At 41.6% G+C, this 19,455-nt stretch overlaps 1 protein-coding gene across 4 annotated transcripts in view; it reads left to right on the forward strand.

Annotated features, from left to right (window-relative positions):
- Positions 1 to 14,443, forward strand: part of myh14 (myosin, heavy chain 14, non-muscle) — a 58,982-nt gene extending 44,539 nt beyond the window's left edge. For 2 of the 4 annotated variants that reach the window (XM_072460064.1, XM_072460066.1), the window contains 17 exons: positions 46 to 258; positions 399 to 543; positions 1,199 to 1,405; positions 2,705 to 2,809; positions 2,890 to 3,042; positions 4,088 to 4,336; positions 5,408 to 5,521; positions 5,601 to 5,699; positions 6,515 to 6,727; positions 7,814 to 7,975; positions 8,874 to 9,002; positions 9,079 to 9,167; positions 9,879 to 10,211; positions 10,628 to 10,736; positions 11,805 to 11,977; positions 13,407 to 13,418; positions 14,174 to 14,443. In XM_072460064.1, coding sequence (XP_072316165.1) covers positions 46 to 258; positions 399 to 543; positions 1,199 to 1,405; positions 2,705 to 2,809; positions 2,890 to 3,042; positions 4,088 to 4,336; positions 5,408 to 5,521; positions 5,601 to 5,699; positions 6,515 to 6,727; positions 7,814 to 7,975; positions 8,874 to 9,002; positions 9,079 to 9,167; positions 9,879 to 10,211; positions 10,628 to 10,736; positions 11,805 to 11,977; positions 13,407 to 13,418; positions 14,174 to 14,351 — 2,683 coding nt within the window. In that variant the 3' untranslated portion in view covers positions 14,352 to 14,443. The remainder of the gene's footprint in view (positions 1 to 45; positions 259 to 398; positions 544 to 1,198; positions 1,406 to 2,704; positions 2,810 to 2,889; positions 3,043 to 4,087; positions 4,337 to 5,407; positions 5,522 to 5,600; positions 5,700 to 6,514; positions 6,728 to 7,813; positions 7,976 to 8,873; positions 9,003 to 9,078; positions 9,168 to 9,878; positions 10,212 to 10,627; positions 10,737 to 11,804; positions 11,978 to 13,406; positions 13,419 to 14,173) is intronic. The other 2 variants (XM_072460065.1, XM_072460067.1) reach the window with 1 other exon arrangement.
- Positions 14,444 to 19,455: the final 5,012 nt, after the last annotated feature.

Below are 19,455 nucleotides of genomic sequence, written 5' to 3' on the forward strand. Positions count from 1 at the left end.
TTCTTCTAGCGCTTCCTTCACTCGTCCTTGTGTTTTCTCTCTCAGTCTGGAGGAGGAAGGCGCCCGTCGGACCGAGGCTCAGAGAGCTTTGCGGGAGGCCATGTCCCAAGTGTCGGAGCTGAAGGAGGAAGTGGAGAATGAACGCGGGATGAGGGAACGAGCGGAGAAACAGAGACGAGACCTGGGCGAGGAGCTGGAGGCTCTGAGGACCGAGCTGGAGGACACTCTGGACACCACCGCCGCACAGCAAGAGCTACGGTCCGTGCTTCAAGTCATTTACACGCCACTCGGTCCTGTGCCACGGTCCGAGTGGAGCGGCGCAGGACGAGTAACCGCTGTGAGTTTGATTCCCAGTTTTGCAATGTGCTGAATGTCTCTCCCTTTACCCACGGTGATAGGTCTCGTCGGGAGGCGGAACTGAACGACCTCCAGCGCTGCGTGGAAGAAGAGACTCGACGTCACGAGGTTCAGCTCTCGGAGGTCAGGGTCAAGCACAGCGGGGCCATCGACAGCCTTCAGGAGCAGCTGGACAACAGCAAGAGGGTACGACCAGCAGCAAGCAACACCTAGCAACACCTAGCAACGCCTAGCAACAACTAGCAACACTTCTACTGCAAACTGTGGCAAACTCATAGCACTGCAGCCTTTAATACACTTAGTCATGATGAGTCTAGAGTCATATTCTGATCATCGTAATCGTCATCTGGACTAAACAGACTCTAAAAAACATGACAAAAGACATTTCATCACAAAGACAATGACATTATTAACTAAAAATGTCAAAAAATGATAAGGCATTTCTCATTGCCATTAATAATACACTTTATTTGTAAATATTCTCTATCTAGAAGCCTTCAATCACCATATTTCAACTTTTATTTGGTTCAAAATGTGGTTTAAAAGTCTCAATATACAATAGAAATGATCAAATAATGTAACAAATAATCACTGTTTCATCATCCACTGAAATAATTGTTAGTTGCAGCTGTAGTCATTTATGTGTCTTCTTTCTGTTCTGTTGTTTGAAGTTACTGCGGATATCGGCTTGTGTTTTTATTTTTGTATTTGTTGTGTCATTTTTGCCATGTTCTTTTTTGTGTGTGCGTTTAATATTTATTATGTGACTCTGAAAAGATCTCTCGGTTGACTGTAGAGTGCATTTGTAACTCTCCTGTCATTATGTCTTCACTCTCAACAGTCACGACAGTCTCTTGAAAAGGCCAAGTCCGTTTTGGAGGAGGAGCGCCAAAGTCTGACCGAGGAAATCAAAGGCCTCCAAGCGAGTCGCATGGAGAGCGAGCGAGGGCGAAAGCGAGCCGAGAACCAACTGCAGGAAATGACGGCGCGACTGACGCAGGCCGAACGGGAGCGGGAGGAGCGGGAGGAGCGCACGCACAAGCTTCAGGTCAATATTTGATGTTGTCTGGCGGAGAAAGGTGTGCTCAGCCTCACCTGAGCTGCTTCTTCCAAACTGTGGACACTTCTCATAAGGATTGCCTCTGGAGGAGCGTAAATATATCATCACAGGAAGACGCTCAGTAAACTATCTGTAAGGCGTTAATAAGCACGAGTTATTTGTTTTTAAGCTAATTTAAAGCATTTATCACGGGTTATTAAGGCTCTTATGAATATTTGTACATGTTTATTACCACACATGTTTTTTGTGATGGTTTATTGATATGTATGTGTTATTAGAAGCCATCCAGAAATGCTGAATGCCTTTTAAAGTGCATAAACAAATAACGAGTGCTTATTATTGCCTCATGTATAGTTTACTAAAGAACCTCAGACTTGAGCTATAAGTGTGAAAATTGTAGTGTAATGTATGAAGTGTTAATAACAAGTTCCTTTGAGCGTCAATAATCTATTAAGTTCATGGTGTGAAGCAGATGTGTGTCGTGAGAGCAACAGGGTTTAGAGTATTCATCTCCTCCTGCACTGGCGGAGCAGTTGATTGATGGATTGACGATCAGTTGGCGTTCCCGGTCGTGTAGCTCGCCCTCGAGGGTTCGTTGAGTTGAATCGGTGTTAAAAAAAGAAGTCCCGACTCGAAGTGACAAATCTGAGCACGTCACTCGCTTCAAACAGCTCCTACAAATCTACACGTGCGTCTGAATTCACGTAAGAAGGTCCCAAAATACTGCGAGAACTCTAAATACTAATACTGCGGCCCATATACAGCAGTGCAGAAAAAATGTAATGTTAGATTTGAGAGTTTTATAGTTTTATGCCAGTTACAGAAGTTACACATGTTTACTTTTTTGGGAAATGAAAATTGGAGATTACATTTGGACTCAGTTTGAAAATGGACAGATGTGTTCGACTTTGGACCAAACTGGACAATTACGCTACTACTACATGTTTAAAAAAAATAATTAAATTAAAGTTAAAGCTAATTTAGACTCTTGGTTTAGTCCCTAGGCTCTGGTGAGTAAGTCATATAAATTGTTATGGAACTGATACTGTGTCAAAAAGATACAGCAATAATATATTTATCACAATATTTAACACTGGACTTCCCAAGATTTTAAACGTGCATCTGTAACTTATTCATTTTGTATATATTTATTTATGTCTGCTCCTAAAGTGAAGGGACGACGTGTCAGTATTTACAACAAGTTTTCCCTGGAGGCGTTATGCGTAGAAACGTGAAACATGACGTCGAAATCCTCAAAAGGTCAATATACTTGTTCTGTATTTTCAGTGTGAGCTCGAGTCTCTCTCAGGAAACCTCTCCTCGTCTGATACAAAATCAATTCGACTCGCCAAAGAGGTGACCAGCTTGGAAAACCAGCTGCACGATATACAGGTAAAGACACTGCCCGGCGCGTTCGCTCGTTTTTGCACGACGGGCCCTGAAACCGACAATGTGTTTTTTGACGGTCACAGGAACTGCTCCAGGACGAGACGAGACAGAAGCTGGCGCTGGGCTCGAGGGTCCGCGCTCTGGAGGACGAGAAGAACGGTTTGATGGAGCGCGTGGAGGACGAAGAGGAGAAGGCCAAAGAGCTGAACCGACAGATCCAGGCACTCACGCAGCAGGTGAAAACTTACTGACACTTTTTCTGTCACGGCACATGGAAAATATGACCAAATCACACCTTTTAGTAAAGAAAGTTGTCTAACGTGCCAAATATTGTCCATCCCACAGTCTTTAAAATTGTCAAGAGTGATTGTTTTGTTTTTGGATCAGACGCATTCCCAGGACAATCATATATCACACAACTATATTTAATCAATTTATGAGCGTAAATTTGAATTGTTTTTGTTTGAAATTCAAGGCTAGCAGACTGTCGATATGTTGTATCCTTGACTGCAAATACAAATAATGAATAAGATTTGGACTTGGAAAAAAAAATGGATCCTACAATTAACAGTACTTGAGCACAATAGTTCAATAATACAATAAAAACACTAATGATACATTCAAACACCGGACAAAAGTAATGATAAAAGTACAACACTCACAAAATAATGTTTGAATGCAAAGAGGTACAACATACTGTAAAATAGTAGCTTAACTAAGTGAATAAATGAACATGAATTACATAAGTTTTAGACCTTTAGTTATTTGTGTTATAAAGACATACATAGCCAGTGCATCGATTAGTTGACTAAAGTCTACATTGAAAAGACAAAAAAGTGCTCGTAAATTTTATATGTGGGTGTAAAAAGGCAGAATAAATTCACAATTAATTCCCAAATCTTCCGATAACTAATTCCTTCCTTCTCCTTTCTCCTTTGGTTCATAGAAATCCTTTCTAATGCCAGTAAAATAACATAAAAACTGGTTTGATTGTACATTTGTCCACTCTAAATCATAGTTCACTGTAAATATTTTGTATCGCAGTTGAAATATAACTGAAATACCGGTGAATTTTGTTTGAAATTTCACATTTCTCTTTCCCTTGGCTTTTAATCCAAGAGCCACCGTATCTAGTTTGATTCTTCTCGGATATATTTTATGCCTGGATGTCTCAAAATCTACTACTCCCTCATAATAATTGCCAGTCGCTTTGTGTTTTTGTGCCTCTGAGAATCTTCCATGACATGTTTTCACTGACTCGCCGTCCGAAACTCTTTGCAGTTGGCAGAGTTGCGTAAGCAGTCGGAGGACGTGAACGTGGCGGCGGAGGCGGGGGAGGAAACCCGCCGGAAACTGCAGCGCGACCTGGACGGCGCCCTCCAGAGGGAGCGGCAGAAAGAGGAGGAGAAGGAACGGGTGGAGCGACAGAGGGAGCGGCTGCGGGAGGAGATCGAGGACATGACGCTGGCCCTGCAGCGAGAGAGGCAAAACTGCACCGCGCTGGAGAAGAGGCAGAAGAAGTTTGATCAGGTGATGTGTGGATAATGGCTTAAGAACATGGTATTACATTAGAAATATCCTCTCACCACATCATCAGAATGTCAAAATATACTGACTCACAAGCTGCTTTGGTTAAATGCATAATTTTATTGCAGCAACAGCAAAAAAACTAACTTCAAATACCATGAGCCTTCGTTCCATTTTAGTGCGACATTAAATCCAGTTCATTTCATCTTCGTTGCGACAGAAACCACAGCAGCAGTCGCCTCACCGGGCTTTACAAAATTGTAGATTTTACCAACGGAAAGTAAGAAAATCAAACATTGAAACAGACGGTGATAAAGACGAGCAGAAATAAGCAAATGGAGAACTGTCCCGGCGAGGAAAAACTCCAAACAAACTTAAAAAAATGAAGAGCTAACTGTTGTGTGGAGAATAGCACATGTACCATTCCATCTACACCACGGTAAATATCTAAATACTTATAATGACGTTATCGTACCGTGATATTTGGATCGTAACATCCCTGATAAAGCACACCAACACTTAAAGTTTGAGTATTTGATAACTTTATGCTAAATTATCATTCAAATATACTTTATTGTCACCGTGAGATCAACCAATACCAGTGCAGAGACTTGCTATAAAATAATGTGAACATATTATCAAACTAGTTCTAATTGACTTTATTTTTTCCCTTAAATCATCTTAAAACAGCATTGTTTAGTCTAAATAGCAAAAATGACCAAACACATCATCTAATCCAATGCAAAGTGCTGCACATGATCCAATCCAGTGTATTTCTATACCGCATTTTTACAAACAGAAGCCGTTTCCACAGCACACAGTGAAATAAAACTTGTAAACAAACCATAAAATAAGATACAAATTGTAAAACAGAATAAAAAGGGTAAACATAATAAAAACAGAGTAAAATAATAAATAAATAAATAAGGCAATAAAATAGACTAAAACCAACCATCCAATGTACAGAGGACGACACAAATCACAGAATGTTAAAAGCCAGAGAATAAAAGTGTTTCCAACTGCGGTCGCCTGTGTGAACACTCGACAATGTTTTCTTTTTCTTTTCTACATCAGTGTTTGGCAGAAGAGAAAGCCGTGAGCACTCGTTTGGCCGAGGAGCGAGACAGAGCCGAGGCCGACACTCGAGAAAAGGATACGAAATATCTCTCTCTTACAAGAGCTTTGCAGGTAACAAATGAACCATGAATAAGATACTGCGTACTTGGCCTGATAACGGTGTAATACTTGTGTTTGTCGCCGCGTGCAGGAGGCCCAGGACCAGAAGGAGGAGCTGGAGCGGCTCAACAAGCTGCTGCGTGTAGAAATGGAGCAGCTGGTGAACCAACAGGACGACGTCGGCAAAAACGTGAGTCTTTGTTTCATTGAGTCGTTTAGACCAAAAGAGCCGAAATCCCCTTAATTTGAATGATTACCGTATTTTCCGGACTATAAGTCGCACTGGAGTATAAATTGCACCAGCCAGAAAATGAATAATAGAGAAGAAAAAAACATATATAAGTTGCACTGGAGTATGAAATGTGGTTGCAAGTGTGAAAATAACAAATAATATCACATATAAGTCGCTCCGGAGTATAAGTATAAATATAAGTATAAGTCGCACCCCGGCCAAAACTATGAAAAAGGTTCAATATATAGTCCGGAAAATACGGTATTGTTGTATTATTGTACACATTTGCTTTTTACACAAAACAACTCAGAAAGATCAAACTAGTTTCATAAAATTCTTCTGTAAGAAGTCACAAATGCACATCCATATAAACAGAAAGGGCCATGACTTGCTAAGTGAGTGTGGACATGCAATTGTCTTTGTCAAAGTAAATGAAACATTACAATAAAAATGATAAGTACAGTTGTTACAATTGGTTCATCAATAATCAAAAAAGCAATTTGGCTCCTCCCCCTCATTAGACTTCAGATGTGGAGCCGCAAGAAACACCAACAAGAGTAAAAACCAGTCGAAAATTTGCTTTCATAGCTACAATCTGGTACATATTTACCCTTGAGCATTATTTAACTTGTGAGTAAATAAAAGAAACAAGCTTAAATGCTATAATAGTGTGTACGGTAAAAGGCTGTAATGTTCATGACTTTGACTGCGTTACAACTCAACACTGATCTGTGACTGCGTGTGAAGAGTTTGTCGTTGTCGTTCCGGTTCAGGTTCATGAACTGGAGCGTACGAGGAGGGCTCTGGACACCGAGGCCCAGAGCCTGCGGGTCCAGACCCAGGAGCTGGAGGAGGAGCTGACGGAGGCGGAGAACTCGCGGCTCAGGCTGGAGGTGACTTTGCAGGCGCTGAAGGCCCAGTTTGAACGAGAGCTCAGCACCAGCGAGGAGAAGGGCGAGGAGAAGAGGAGAGCGCTCAGCAAACAGGTGAATGCAGCCGCTTTCTTTACGATACCGCGCAGTCAGAATCCCTCTACGATGCGGAGTATACTTCATCCATAGAGACAGCGTCGCGTATACTTCATCCATAGATACAATGTCGAGTATCCTTCATACATAGATATCCTTCATTCATAGATACAGCGTCGAGTATACTTCATCCATAGATACAACGTCGAATATCCTTCATCCATAGATACAACGTCGAGTATACTTCATCCATAGTTACCGTCAACAACGCGTGGTCAGGTGTGGGGGAGGAAATCTCAGTCGATTCAATAGGAAACACAACTTTTTCCCTCTTCTGACGTGTTTTCCGGAAAATAATGTGTATTTTAAGCACAACAAATTAAGTCCTTAGTCTTTAATAGACATAGAAAAGTAAACTGATTGTTCTGCAGATGTCAAAATACAACAGGGGGAGCTAGCATCGTAGTAGCATTTAGCTTAGTCTTTGGTAACTTCAACCACTTTATTCTTCTCCATGTCTTCGTGTCTGTATTTGGCACAGTATAACTCCTAAACTTGGCCCATGTTGAACAGTGGGTGACAGAGCAGCTCTTCTACATTGAAATGAATGCGTTGCTTCCCCCACAGAGGTCTGTAAGTGGATCTGACTGTATCTTTGCAACCCCGTGTACTATTCTCACTACTACTACTACTTTTATTACTGCGAAACTGACTGATGTTTGAGTTAAGACTATAGCCGTGCAATATATATAGAAATTCAGATGATATCGTGAATGTTGTTTGGAAGATTTGAATATGGAGTACATTGTTTATAGTGAAAAATGCTACTAAATGTACTGATTAAAGATAAAAAATGAAAGAAAAGTTATGTTTCAAGCCTCGAAACAAGTATATAAGTTGATATTTCTGCACTTTTGTGATACATTTTACAGATATTTCACGTTCGTCTGATAATTGAACCTCCATTAATGCGTTGGAAGACATGTTTTCTGTTCCGTTGACACCGTATCGTCTGACTATCGTTATCGGGATACTCAGAAATCAAGTCGAAATGGTCGTTTCCGTCGCCCAGCCCTAGTTAAGACCGAGTGTGCTGTTGTTCAGGTGCGGGAGTTGGAGATCCAGCTGGAGGAGGAGCGGAGTCAGCGCTCTCAAGCCGTCACCTCCAAGAAACAACTGGACGCCGAGCTCCAGGACCTCGAGTCTCAGGTGGAAACGGCAAACCGCGGCAAAGAGGAGGCCATGAAGCAGCTCCGGAGACTGCAGGTACCACACCCTGTTATGACATACTTATTACACTATTACAATGCACTGATTTTGAAAGTGATGAGCGTTTAAGACTGAATTAAGACTGTATAGATGAAGTAGATGCATAAATGAATGATTAATTAACAGTGAGATTGAGAAACATTAAAGTGTACATGTTTGGTTAGTATTATTTTTTATTATTACTTGGTTTGGTGGGATAGAACTTGTGGTAAACATTTAACATAGTTTTAAATCAGTCAAGCTGCAGTTTTGGAGGAAAAATGTAGAATTACAGGACGTAGAGTTGAAACCGAATCCCTCTGTGATGTCATCAATACGCGACGTTACACCAACAATGCAGAGATAATTCACACGCAGCGTACACATTTTAAACAGACAATTTAAACAGTAATTTACAGAAATATAGGTGTTGTTATAGTTGTTATCTGGATTTTGGCTCTTGTTTACAGTATGGTTGCGAGGTAACAGCGGTGGAATTATGTCCAACCAGGAAGTAACATTATAAACTTCACAAAGTTGTCAAACTGGTGGAAAATTTGCATAGTTTTAGTAAAAAGCTTAAATATAATCATGTTCACTGTGTTTTAGTGAAATGTGTCATCTTAATCTCTCAACAAATTATGTAAAAATAAAGGCCTTAGAAACATGATATAGTAAAGCATCCAAACTATCTAACAGGCATTGAAACTGAAATGTGTTTAGCCTAATAATGACATTAGAGTTAGATATTTTCACTCCCATGAGCTTTAATACACAACTTGCTTATAAATGAATCTGAAACACAAGTTTAATGGGTCAATTGCGTTACAAAAATGCGAGCAAAGGAGCAAACACATTTATTAATCACGTCCTTGTCCTTTTGCTTGCCATTAATGTATTTAAACTTTAACCTCAGGCACAGCTAAAGGAGGTTTTCCGGGAGCTGGATGAAGCCAAAATAACTCGAGAGGAAGTGATGTCTCAGTCCAAAGAGGGCGAGAAGAAGATGCTAACTCTGGAGGCAGAAGTCCTGCAGCTCACAGAGGTTTTTAAACAGACATTCTGACCAACACTGAGCCTAAACACTGAACAAATGTAATGATAATGTATGTTTTCTGTAGGAGCTGGCTGTATCAGAACGACAGAAGAGGCAGGCTCAGCAGGAGAGAGACGAGCTGGCCGATGAAATGATCAACAGCAGCACTGGAAAGTAAGTTCTGCATTTATTTTCACACATTTTAGCAATTTATCCGAGTTTAAGCGTGCCGCATTTGCACATTAGAAGGGGCTCTTCTGTTTTTGTTTGTTCCTTTTTAAATCTTAAAACGCACTTGAGATGCTGACATTTTTAATAATTTTTTACTTATTTTGTTTGATTTTGTTTTTATATGTGTGTGTTTTAGCGTTTGGATGTTACTCTTGCAGCACTTTGGTCAATTTTGTTGTTTTAAATTGCGTTAGAAATAAAGTTGCAGTTGCAGTTTAGTTTAATTTACATACATTTTGTAAGCAGCCTTATTTTGAAGGGATTAAATCATGTACATAGTCGACATATCAGGCAAGGAATTAGTTCAATCAATAGATGAAAGTAATAAAACACATTGTCCTTCACATATCAATTTCCTTTTCATACAATAATATGTAGATCTTTAGAGAGTTAACATGTCTAAAATTAAAGAAAAAAATGCCAGGTAAAATCATTATTATTATTATGAATGACACGGTTGCTCAATCCCTCCCTCAAAACCAGGACCAAAGCATCTAGAAATTTGGGAGCATTTTTGAAATAAATACAAGCAGAAAACCCTCAAATGTTGAATCTTATCATTATTTTTAGAGCTTGGCTTCACAAACTTTCCATCATAATCTAGTCTTAATCCCGGAGTCCAGAAATAAAATCAAACCCTTTGCGCTTGTGCAGAACGTCCCTGAGTGAGGAGAAGCGGCGCCTGGACGCCCGCGTCAGTCAGCTGGAGGAGGAGCTGGAGGAGGAGCTGACCAACGCGGAGCTGATGGCCGAGCGGCAGAGGAAGATGGCGCTGCAGGTGGAGACTCTGACGGTGCAGCTGCAGGGAGAGCGCACGCTGGCCCAGAAGGCGGAGGCTGCCCGGGAGCAGCTGGAGAGGCAAAACAAGGAGCTGAAGTCGCGCCTCGGGGAGATGGAGGGCGCCGTGAGGGGGAAACACAGGCTCAACGTCGCCGCTCTAGAGGCCAAGGTCGAGTCGCTGGAGGAGCAGCTGGAGCAAGAGCAACAGTGAGTCTCAACATGATGTGTCCACTGCAACTCCAAGTACAATGTAATGCACTGTGTCACAACCTGTAGTAACATAGCACCTGAACGCTGGGTGAACACGCTAATAACTGTGTCAGTGCAGTTCAGGCAAGGCTTAAAAAGTTATTATAATGTGGGCACCGGAAAGAATACGCAAGAAGTCCTTTTGTTTCCCAGTCTGGAGCTGTTTTCAGGTACTTGGACGGTTGTTCTGGCACAAAACCATGTGACTCTGAGCTGTGTTTGTCAAATACTTAACTGCAGTTCACGGTGGTTAGATAGTTTAACAGACTCCACCTACATTGAGTATAATTCCAAAGTACGCCTAACCTTAAAGGTACAGTACACCTTTTTTTTTTTCATGTCATGAAGTATAATTTGTGTTTTTTTCCCCCCAGGGAACGTACCATTGCTAACAAACTGGTGAGGAAGACGGAAAAGAAACTAAAGGAGGTGATGATGCAGGCTGATGACGAGAGGAGACACGCAGATCAGTACAGAGAACAGGTATTTCCACACTTCAGGAATACGTTTCAAAGTTTGTTCTTGGATGCCTCTGCAGTTTATGTTGTTTTTAAATAATCCATCACTACTGCTATGATTTAGGCCGAGTTTTTTACACATTCAAAGGATATAAACAAGCATGAATTCAACATGGAGAAGTCAACTCTAGCCAAACTGGACGAGGTTTGAGCCTGTTCTAGACATGGATTAGATCTGATCAGAACAAAAACATTTACATGGATAAGAGAGTACTGTATTTCAAATTTAATAACTCAAGTAGAAGAACAACGTGGTGCACAAAGAAATGACTTAAAAGAAGAAAAAAAACTAAATGGGAATCTAAATGTCTGGAAATAACATCTGATTTTTAATTTGATGTTAATTTCATTGAAGAACAGAATGGATTAAATCAAATGTTCATCACATACAGTTTTTGTCACTATAGATTTATTTTGCTGTGGAAAAAGTAATAATAATAACTTTTGCTTAAGTAATAGCACTGTTAAACTGTAAGATGTTTTAGTCAAATTGGAGTAAACGTATTGTGTTTATTATAAAATACACTGAGAAGTACAATTTTATCAAACAGTTGGTATTATGTGAGGAAATGTTTGAGACCCAAGACATGTAGTGTATTTGTAGAGCACAATTTGTACACAGTCATTAAAGTGTTTTATAGAACAAGAAAGGATGCATTAAAAAGTAAAACCATAAATAATAATTTAAAATGTACTTTAAAAGCAAAGAGGGCAAATAAACTCCTTTCAGTCACATGCACAGCTAAACAGAGCTGCTTTTAGTCTAGATTTGAACTTTTTCAGAAAAGTCTGTCTCACAAATTCAAGCAGACTGTTTCTGCTTGAATTTGCAACTGGCAAAAATAGCACGAAATGTAATAATAGATGTGGTTTCATCCAGACTAATCCTAATGCTAATGTAATCCCAATATGTGTTTCTCCTGAATTTAAATCCAACAATGACAAACGAGACTCCACTTTTCTTTATAATCCGTCCATCCTCACTGCTCACCTCGTTACCTCTTCTCTCTTTGTCTGCTCGTGTCCTCTGCAGCTGGACAAATCCATGGTGCGTTTGAAGCAGCTGAAGCGGCAGCTGGAGGAGGTGGAGGAGGAGAACTCGCGCTCCAACGCTCAGAAGAGAAAGCTGCAGAGAGAACTGGAGGAGCTGAACGACTGCAGCCAGACCATGACCCGCGAAATCACGTCCCTGCGAACCCAGCTCAGGTACGAGCCCCTGAGCCCGAGCCCTGAGCCCTGAGCCCGAGCCCTGAGCCCTGAGCCCCTGAACCCCTGAACCCATCACCAAATACCACCTGTCTGTGTTTCATAACCACCTGTTTATCACTGCGAAAGAATGTCTGGATGTGTTAAAATGACTTGAGTTCAGAATATTGCACTCATGATGGATCAAAACTGGGACTAAACCTGGAACAAAACCTGTGATAAATTATACTTGTATAGCGCGTTCCATGGCACTCAAAGACGCCTCACAGTTCAGGACTAAAATGTGACTATAACGGGACTTGAACGGGCCTAGAGCGGGACTTGAACGGGACTTGAACGGGCCTAGAGCGGGCCTAGAGCGGGCCTAGAGCGGGCCTAGAGCGGGCCTAGAGCGGGACTTGAACGGGACTTGAACGGGACTTGAACTGGACTTGAACGGGACTTGAACGGGCCTAGAACGGGCCTAGAACTGGACTTGAACGGGACTTGAACGGGACTTGAACGGGACTTGAACGGGACTTGAACGGGACTTGAACGGGACTTGAACGAGACTTGAACGGGCCTAGAACGGGCCTAGAGCGGGACTTGAACGCGACTTGAACGGGCCTAGAGCGGGCCTAGAACGGGACTTGAACGGGACTTGAACGGGCCTAGAGCGGGCCTAGAGCGGGCCTAGAGCGGGTCTAGAGCGGGACTTGAACGGGCCTAGAGCGGGCCTAGAGCGGGCCTAGAGCGGGCCTAGAGCGGGCCTAGAGCGGGACTTGAACGGGACTTGAACGGGACTTGAACGGGACTTGAACGGGCCTAGAGCGGGCCTAGAGCGGGCCTAGAGCGGGACTTGAATGGGACTTGAATGGGACTTGAACGGGCCTAGAGCGGGCCTAGAGCGGGACTTGAACGGGACTTGAACGGGACTTGAACGGGCCTAGAGCGGGCCTAGAGCGGGACTTGAACGGGACTTGAACGGGACTTGAACGGGCCTAGAGCGGGCCTAGAGCGGGCCTAGAGCGGGACTTGAACGGGACTTGAACGGGACTTGAACGGGCCTAGAACGGGCCTAGAACGGGCCTAGAGCGGGACTAGAATGGGACTTGAACAGGACTTGAACGGGCCTAGAGCGGAACTGGAACAGGACAAATAATTAAAAATGACCATAGTTTTGTTTATGTTTCGGACTGGTGTAAATATATTAGATAGTCCTGCCCGTGATGCAGATCATTGTCAACGTGAGAAATAACTTGAAACACATATAAAAGTCACTCAAATTCCGATATGGTGAATTCAAGTCATTTTCACCCTTGCTGGACATCTCTTTTCCACAGTGTGTCATCCATTGTTTTGAACCCATTAACGTTTTGTTTGCTTTTGTTCTTTTGTTGCATCCATCTGTGTCCATGTCACTCTGTCTCTGTCTGCATGACCCACACAGCGTCCCTGAATGGTAAGAGCAGCAGCAGGACATTTGTGTTGTCCTCTTCATTTGTCTGTGTTGTGTTTCCATCAGAGTCTTAAAACTAACTTTAACTAACTCAAAACTAACTACTACTACTTCTACTACTACTACTACTACTACAATTCCCTTGTGGGTAAACAATTTAGTTCTATTTATTTTTTAATATTGTAACTTACAGCTCTTAAAACTGCTAATATACTAATGGATACAAATGTTGTCCTTTTCTCAGAACCAGTATAAGACCACAGAAGACGGTACGGTACAGTCAATTGACCAGAAAAAGTCAATTTTATTTTTCACTCTGGTATCGAAATTGGAATAATAATAATCATCATTTTTATGGGTTACTTACCTTTATTCCTTTAAGGTAAGTAAAGGAATAAAAGTAGAAAATAATGGAGTTCCTTCAAAATAAAATAAAATAATTATCATTATTTTTGTTGTTGTTATGTTGTTTTTATGTAATAATAATAATAATAATACAAAAGCTGTAAAACTCTAATAAACCCTTTTCTAAATGTATAGAATGAGCTACAATAAATAAATGGCAGAACAAAACAAACATTTAGACACAGAAGTAACTTATTCAGCCCTTTACAGCTAAATCCCACTGTTTATTACTATTTATTTATTTGACTGATTTGACTGACTTGACTTAGAGCTCTAAAATGTAAAATAAACTCTTCACATAGAAACGATAAACACACAAACCTGATGAAATGACTGTTGTTCCCGTGTTGCAGGCGTGCTCCGTTACCGCTGTCCGTGCGCGGTCGCCGAGCGCTGGTGGATTCACTGGAGAACTCTGACTCTGAGGAGCCTCCTGCGTCCCCCTCGTCCGGACTCCCCGGGACCCCCACGCCCTCCTCCGACAACAGCCTGGACCCCCCTCCCTCCTACAGCATCAACAACTCGGAGTGACGCCCCCCAATGCCAAACGCAGGGAACAGCAACGCATGACCTGGCCTCTCGCCTCCAGAACTCAGGGGTCAATGAGCTACATGCACACTGCAGGAAGTGAATGTCCAGAGGGTTGAAATGGCTTGAATTCAGTTTAGTTTGATTTGTTTAGGTTATTTAGAGCAGTGGTTCTCAAACTATTCACACAAAGTACCACCTAAGAAGATATTTGGCCTGTAAACCAGGTCTAAAACTTGACTATTCAAGGTTTCAAGGTCAGGGCTAAACCAGGTCTAAAACATGACAATTTTATAACCAAACTAAGGCTAAACTTTGGTTAATCTAGAGATAAAACAGAACTATTTATATTTAAAAATCAGGGCTAAACCAGGTCTAAAACTTGACTATTGAAGGTTTAAAAATCACTGCTGAACCAGGTCTAAAACATTACTAGTCTAGGTCTAAACTAGGTTGAAAATAGCAGGCTAAATTTGTCTAAAACACTAGTTCTAAACAAGGGGGAAAAATTGGATTCAACTTGGATTCAACAAATTGAAGGAGACCATTTCCATGATATTTGTGTCTGGTTTCTATTGAAATAAGAAAATGAATCTGCTAATTGGTTCTGCCAAGTTTCTTGTCACATTGGCAAAAAAAAAGTCTTGAAATGAGAAAAAAACAACACAAATAATGAAAATTAACTTATGTTTGAATTCAAGTCATTTTAACTCCTCTAGATGGTACGTTTTTTGCAGTGCAGTCAGATACGCATATCAGACGCTGCAACATTCATAACCTCATCCTGCAACGCTCGTTAGGGTTTTAGACAGACGCAGAAACCACCTCGACAAATAGATTTTTTCAAACGCTAAATTCACGTCTATTTTGTAAAACGACACGAGGCGAACTAACAGCATTTGTACCGCGCGTTCGGGAAACGTAACCACTTTAGCCATTTTAGCTGTACAGTTCGGAGCGTATTTTAAAACCCGAGCCGTGTCTGGGCCTGTGACGATGGAGAATATTGCGATTTAACATTGGGCTGACGTGATTTCCTGTCAAATCTTCATTGGTTTTATCTGTACCGACGCAACGCAAATGCATATCGATTTTCTGAGGTCTCAAAGTCGTTTTTCCATCGTACAAAACGCGACACCGGTGTCCGTTTCCCTTCTATCCTTTATTGCCACGTGACATTTTTGTAATTTTGCTATTTACTTGTAATTTTATCATTCTAAAGCGAGCGGCGGGCGTGCGGATGGGGGAAAAAAGGGACGTAGCGTTTTAGCAAATGTAGATTAGTTTAGCAAATTCCTTTAGCAGAATCTGGAAAGGTTTACTCACTGTTTGAAATCTAATGAAAAGTTAAAAAAAACGAAGACAAGCATGACATTTTTACATATTACCGTTAGATAAAAAGACAAAGAAGGCATCCAGTCATGAATTTTGTACAAAGAAAAGCGAACGTAATGTAATTGTTTTGTTTTTTATGTGAAATGAAAGAATTGCATCACATAAACTCATTTTTATTTCTCCCCCTGCCGTTCTCATATTTATTATTCAAGTTGTTTTATTTTTGTGTTATTTCATGAAATTATTTTGACATAAATATTGAGAATTGTCTTATTATTATCATTTTTTTTTGTTTATTATTAGGACATGTTTTTGCCTTGATAAGAATGTCATTTTAGAAGTTCATTCCACCAATTCGAGGCTTTACCCGCGAGTAAATCATCAAAACTAAAGACGTTTACTCAAAATACACTGGTTGAAATTGGTGAAATGTTCTTTTATTTTTATTCTTTGAACTCAATGATCAAATGGGATGAAAGAATGTTTTACGGACGCTTTATTTTGCCCTGCGTTTACAGGCGAATTAGAGTAGATTTTAGCGTTAATATTTCTTAACTACTTCCTCTTGTGCTTTAATTTCATATTTTTCATATCTACGATGCTGCTGCGGCGATTGCAAAAACGCTAAAAACCACATCAAACTGCTACCACATGCTTACACCGTATGGCTCGACTATATATATAATGTACATTTTATTTGATAACGCCGGGTTTATCCGAACGACTCGCAGGAAAAACACGGAGCGCGAGTCGGAGTCCAGCGTAGCCACTGACGACGTATATTTAACGAGCCCGGATTACGGGTTTTTCGATGGCTTTTTCCGTTTTTTGTATGATTTTGTTTTTCGTTTGAAGCTGTGTATTTGTTTTTCTAAGATTTTTATTTCTCTGCACTTTACGCTACAGCGGGAGTTCGAACCTGACGCCAAACGACGAGACGGGACAGATGAACCGTCTCGCCATCGTCGCCGTGGACAGTTCGGTGTGTCCATGGCAATGATGAAACCTTTCCAGGCCTTTGTGTAGAAAAGAATCCACCGTTTGGATTTAGGGGCGGGCGAAACGGAGAGAAAATGACGATTAATACAAGATTTTGACCTTTTTAACGGGCCTTAGTGGCTTTATGATCGGCGTTAAGCGGTAATTAACGCTATCTCAATCGCTGAATTGCTGTGGTCTTTTCAAATTTGCAGATCATCTTAGGCTTTTATGACTTATGACTTGACCTGGACATATCGCCCGCCTCTAGTTGAACTGCTGAACAACAGAAACTGATGTATTTGTAGCAAAAGAAGTGCCCGGTTCTTCTCAAAAGGTGTTAAGTTTCTTTCTGTTTTTGTTTGTTTGTTTACTTGTCGACGGCTACTGAAATTGAAGCTCTTTTTTTAAACAAATGTTTTATCGGTTTTTCTTTTTTTTTTGTTGACAACGCTGATGTAACTGTAACATGTGTGAAAGGGGGTGACTTTAATACATGTCGTTGGTTTTGAAATGTGCGTCCGTGTGTTTATTATCGAGCGACTTCTGTGTTTGTTTGTTTGTTTGTTTGTTAAAGTACAATTCTAAGTTGAATTTACACACTGGGATTTCAGGGCTGAACCAAAAATAATGACTTAAAAAAAATAATGTCACATCTTATTGAGGAGAAACCAGGAGAAAGAAAAATACTGCAAAACCGATGAGACGTTTAATACACACTTTACGACGTCACAGTCAATATATTTATATATTATATATTAATATATAAGAGTTTGGAGTAAGAAATGTGCACTTTGTCAATAACTTTACTTTATTTTTTTCACCATTGCTTTGTTTTTTTTACTAGATTTTGTCATCTTAAAGAGCACAAACAAAAAGAACAAAATCAAAAGAAAGTCAGGCCCGAGATGACACTTTGATATTCTGCTTTTGCTTATATAGTGTCAAAATAAATGTCATCAGTTGTGCCACTTACCGTCTCAGTCTGTGCGATATTTGTGTCAATATTGAACAGATATTCATCACATTGGTGTAAGAATGTCAAGATTATTCGGTAATTGTGAGTATTTGGGTCACGATATAATCCTAAATAATAATTGTGACTATTTCAGAACCCTAATTAAGTGGTTTTAATTAAATAAAGTTAAAATAAATATTAAGTACTTTTATTAAGCTGTTTTTTGTCAGATTTAGTTTATTTTCTCTTTCAGAAATTAGAATCTGGTCAGAAACTTGAGAGTGTTTTCCCGCGAGGGCGGTAATCCTTTAGTTAAGTCGATTAATCGGTGGATCTTGTCTTAGTCAACCAACATTTTATTAGTCGATAAGTTATTTTATTTAGAATGAATGGGACCAACTTTGTATCTCTAACATATAAATACACTTTTAGTCGACAAATCGGTTGATGAGGCATATCTTTGGTCGACTACAGCCCTACTTCACTCAGTCTCGGTAATAATCGGTAATAATCGGTAATAATCGTTAAATCGTGATGTTTTTTCTCACAATAACCGTCACACAAACATTTGACGTCCCTACATTGGTGAACCGCGACCTCTGAGGAGTTGTAAACCAGTTCAAGTGTCAAAAGGGCACAGAATACTCCCAGCATTTGGCACTGTCTTATCGCAAAACCCTTTCCAGAGATATTTAACGTCAAATACAGGACGTGGCGTTGTCCGTCAGGATGTCCGCGAACAGCCAGTCGCCCTCGTACGGCGGCATCGGGATGGAAAACCTCGGGACACTTTGCGACGGGGCGGAAAAAGACCGAGCCACGCCCTCAAACGGGATCGGGTTGAGCTCCGACGCGCACTGGTCCCGACGGAGAGGATCGTGGTACGATTGACAGCTGACGGCAAACTGCTCGTGATGTCGGACGAGGTCGTCGTGATCGGCCAACGCGAAATGACTCGTGTCGACTTGACTTTCGAGGCCGACGAAAGGGTCGACGGGCCACGAACGATTGGCGCCCGGAACCTGATCGCCTTTGAACTTGCACTGCCACCGCTCGTCGGCAAAAACCTCCGTCTCGCACTCATCGCTGCATTCCGCGTCGCAAAAGCTATCCAGGTACGTTTCGACGCCGGCGCTTCCTCTCAGGTCTTTCAAGTCTTTGCCGAACAGGGCGCAGATGTCGGTCCATTGGGTTTCCGTCATGTCGACAGAGCTGTTCTGGGCCGACGTGGCGATATCTGCGAACATCTGGACGGAGAAATCGCACGAGTCCAGCGACAACGGGGAGAGCTCGGGGGAGAAGTAGGGAGACGAGTCAAACTGGTCAAACTGGAGATAATTCGACTCCGCTTGACCCGTTTCGCTATCCATGTCGAAAAGCGCGTCTGCCGAGTAGTCGCTCCCGTAGAAATGATTCGTCTCTGCAAACGGAAAGTCCGGCGACGAGAGGCCGATCGTGTTTTGGCCGGTCTTCTTCAATTTGCCCTTTCTCGGCTTGAGTTTGGACGTCGGTTCTGGGCGAGTCCTCCGTCCCGTCGGAGCGTCGCGCGAGTCGTCGGGGCGGTGGCTCGATTTTGCCGATATCTCCGCGTCCCTCGTGGCGGTTCCCGGGCTCGGCGGCGAAGGGTTTCCGGCCGGTTCGGGGGCGTCCGACTTCTTTTCGTCAGCCTTGAGGTACAGCGCGGAGGCCAGGCGATGGTTGGCGGCTTCTATGTCTGCAAACTTCCTACAAAAATCACACACAAAGTACAGCAGGCAATATTACGTTATGGGTGAGGCACATTGTTTCAAAAGAAATATCTGTGACACTTTATCAGCCTTTAAAGCATGAACAAAG

This window comes from Eucyclogobius newberryi, unplaced genomic scaffold, assembly GCF_026437365.1.
Source record: "Eucyclogobius newberryi isolate DKJ021-1_F unplaced genomic scaffold, fEucNew1.0.hap1 SCAF_3, whole genome shotgun sequence".
In the NCBI taxonomy this organism is placed as follows: Eukaryota; Metazoa; Chordata; class Actinopteri; order Gobiiformes; family Gobiidae; genus Eucyclogobius; species Eucyclogobius newberryi.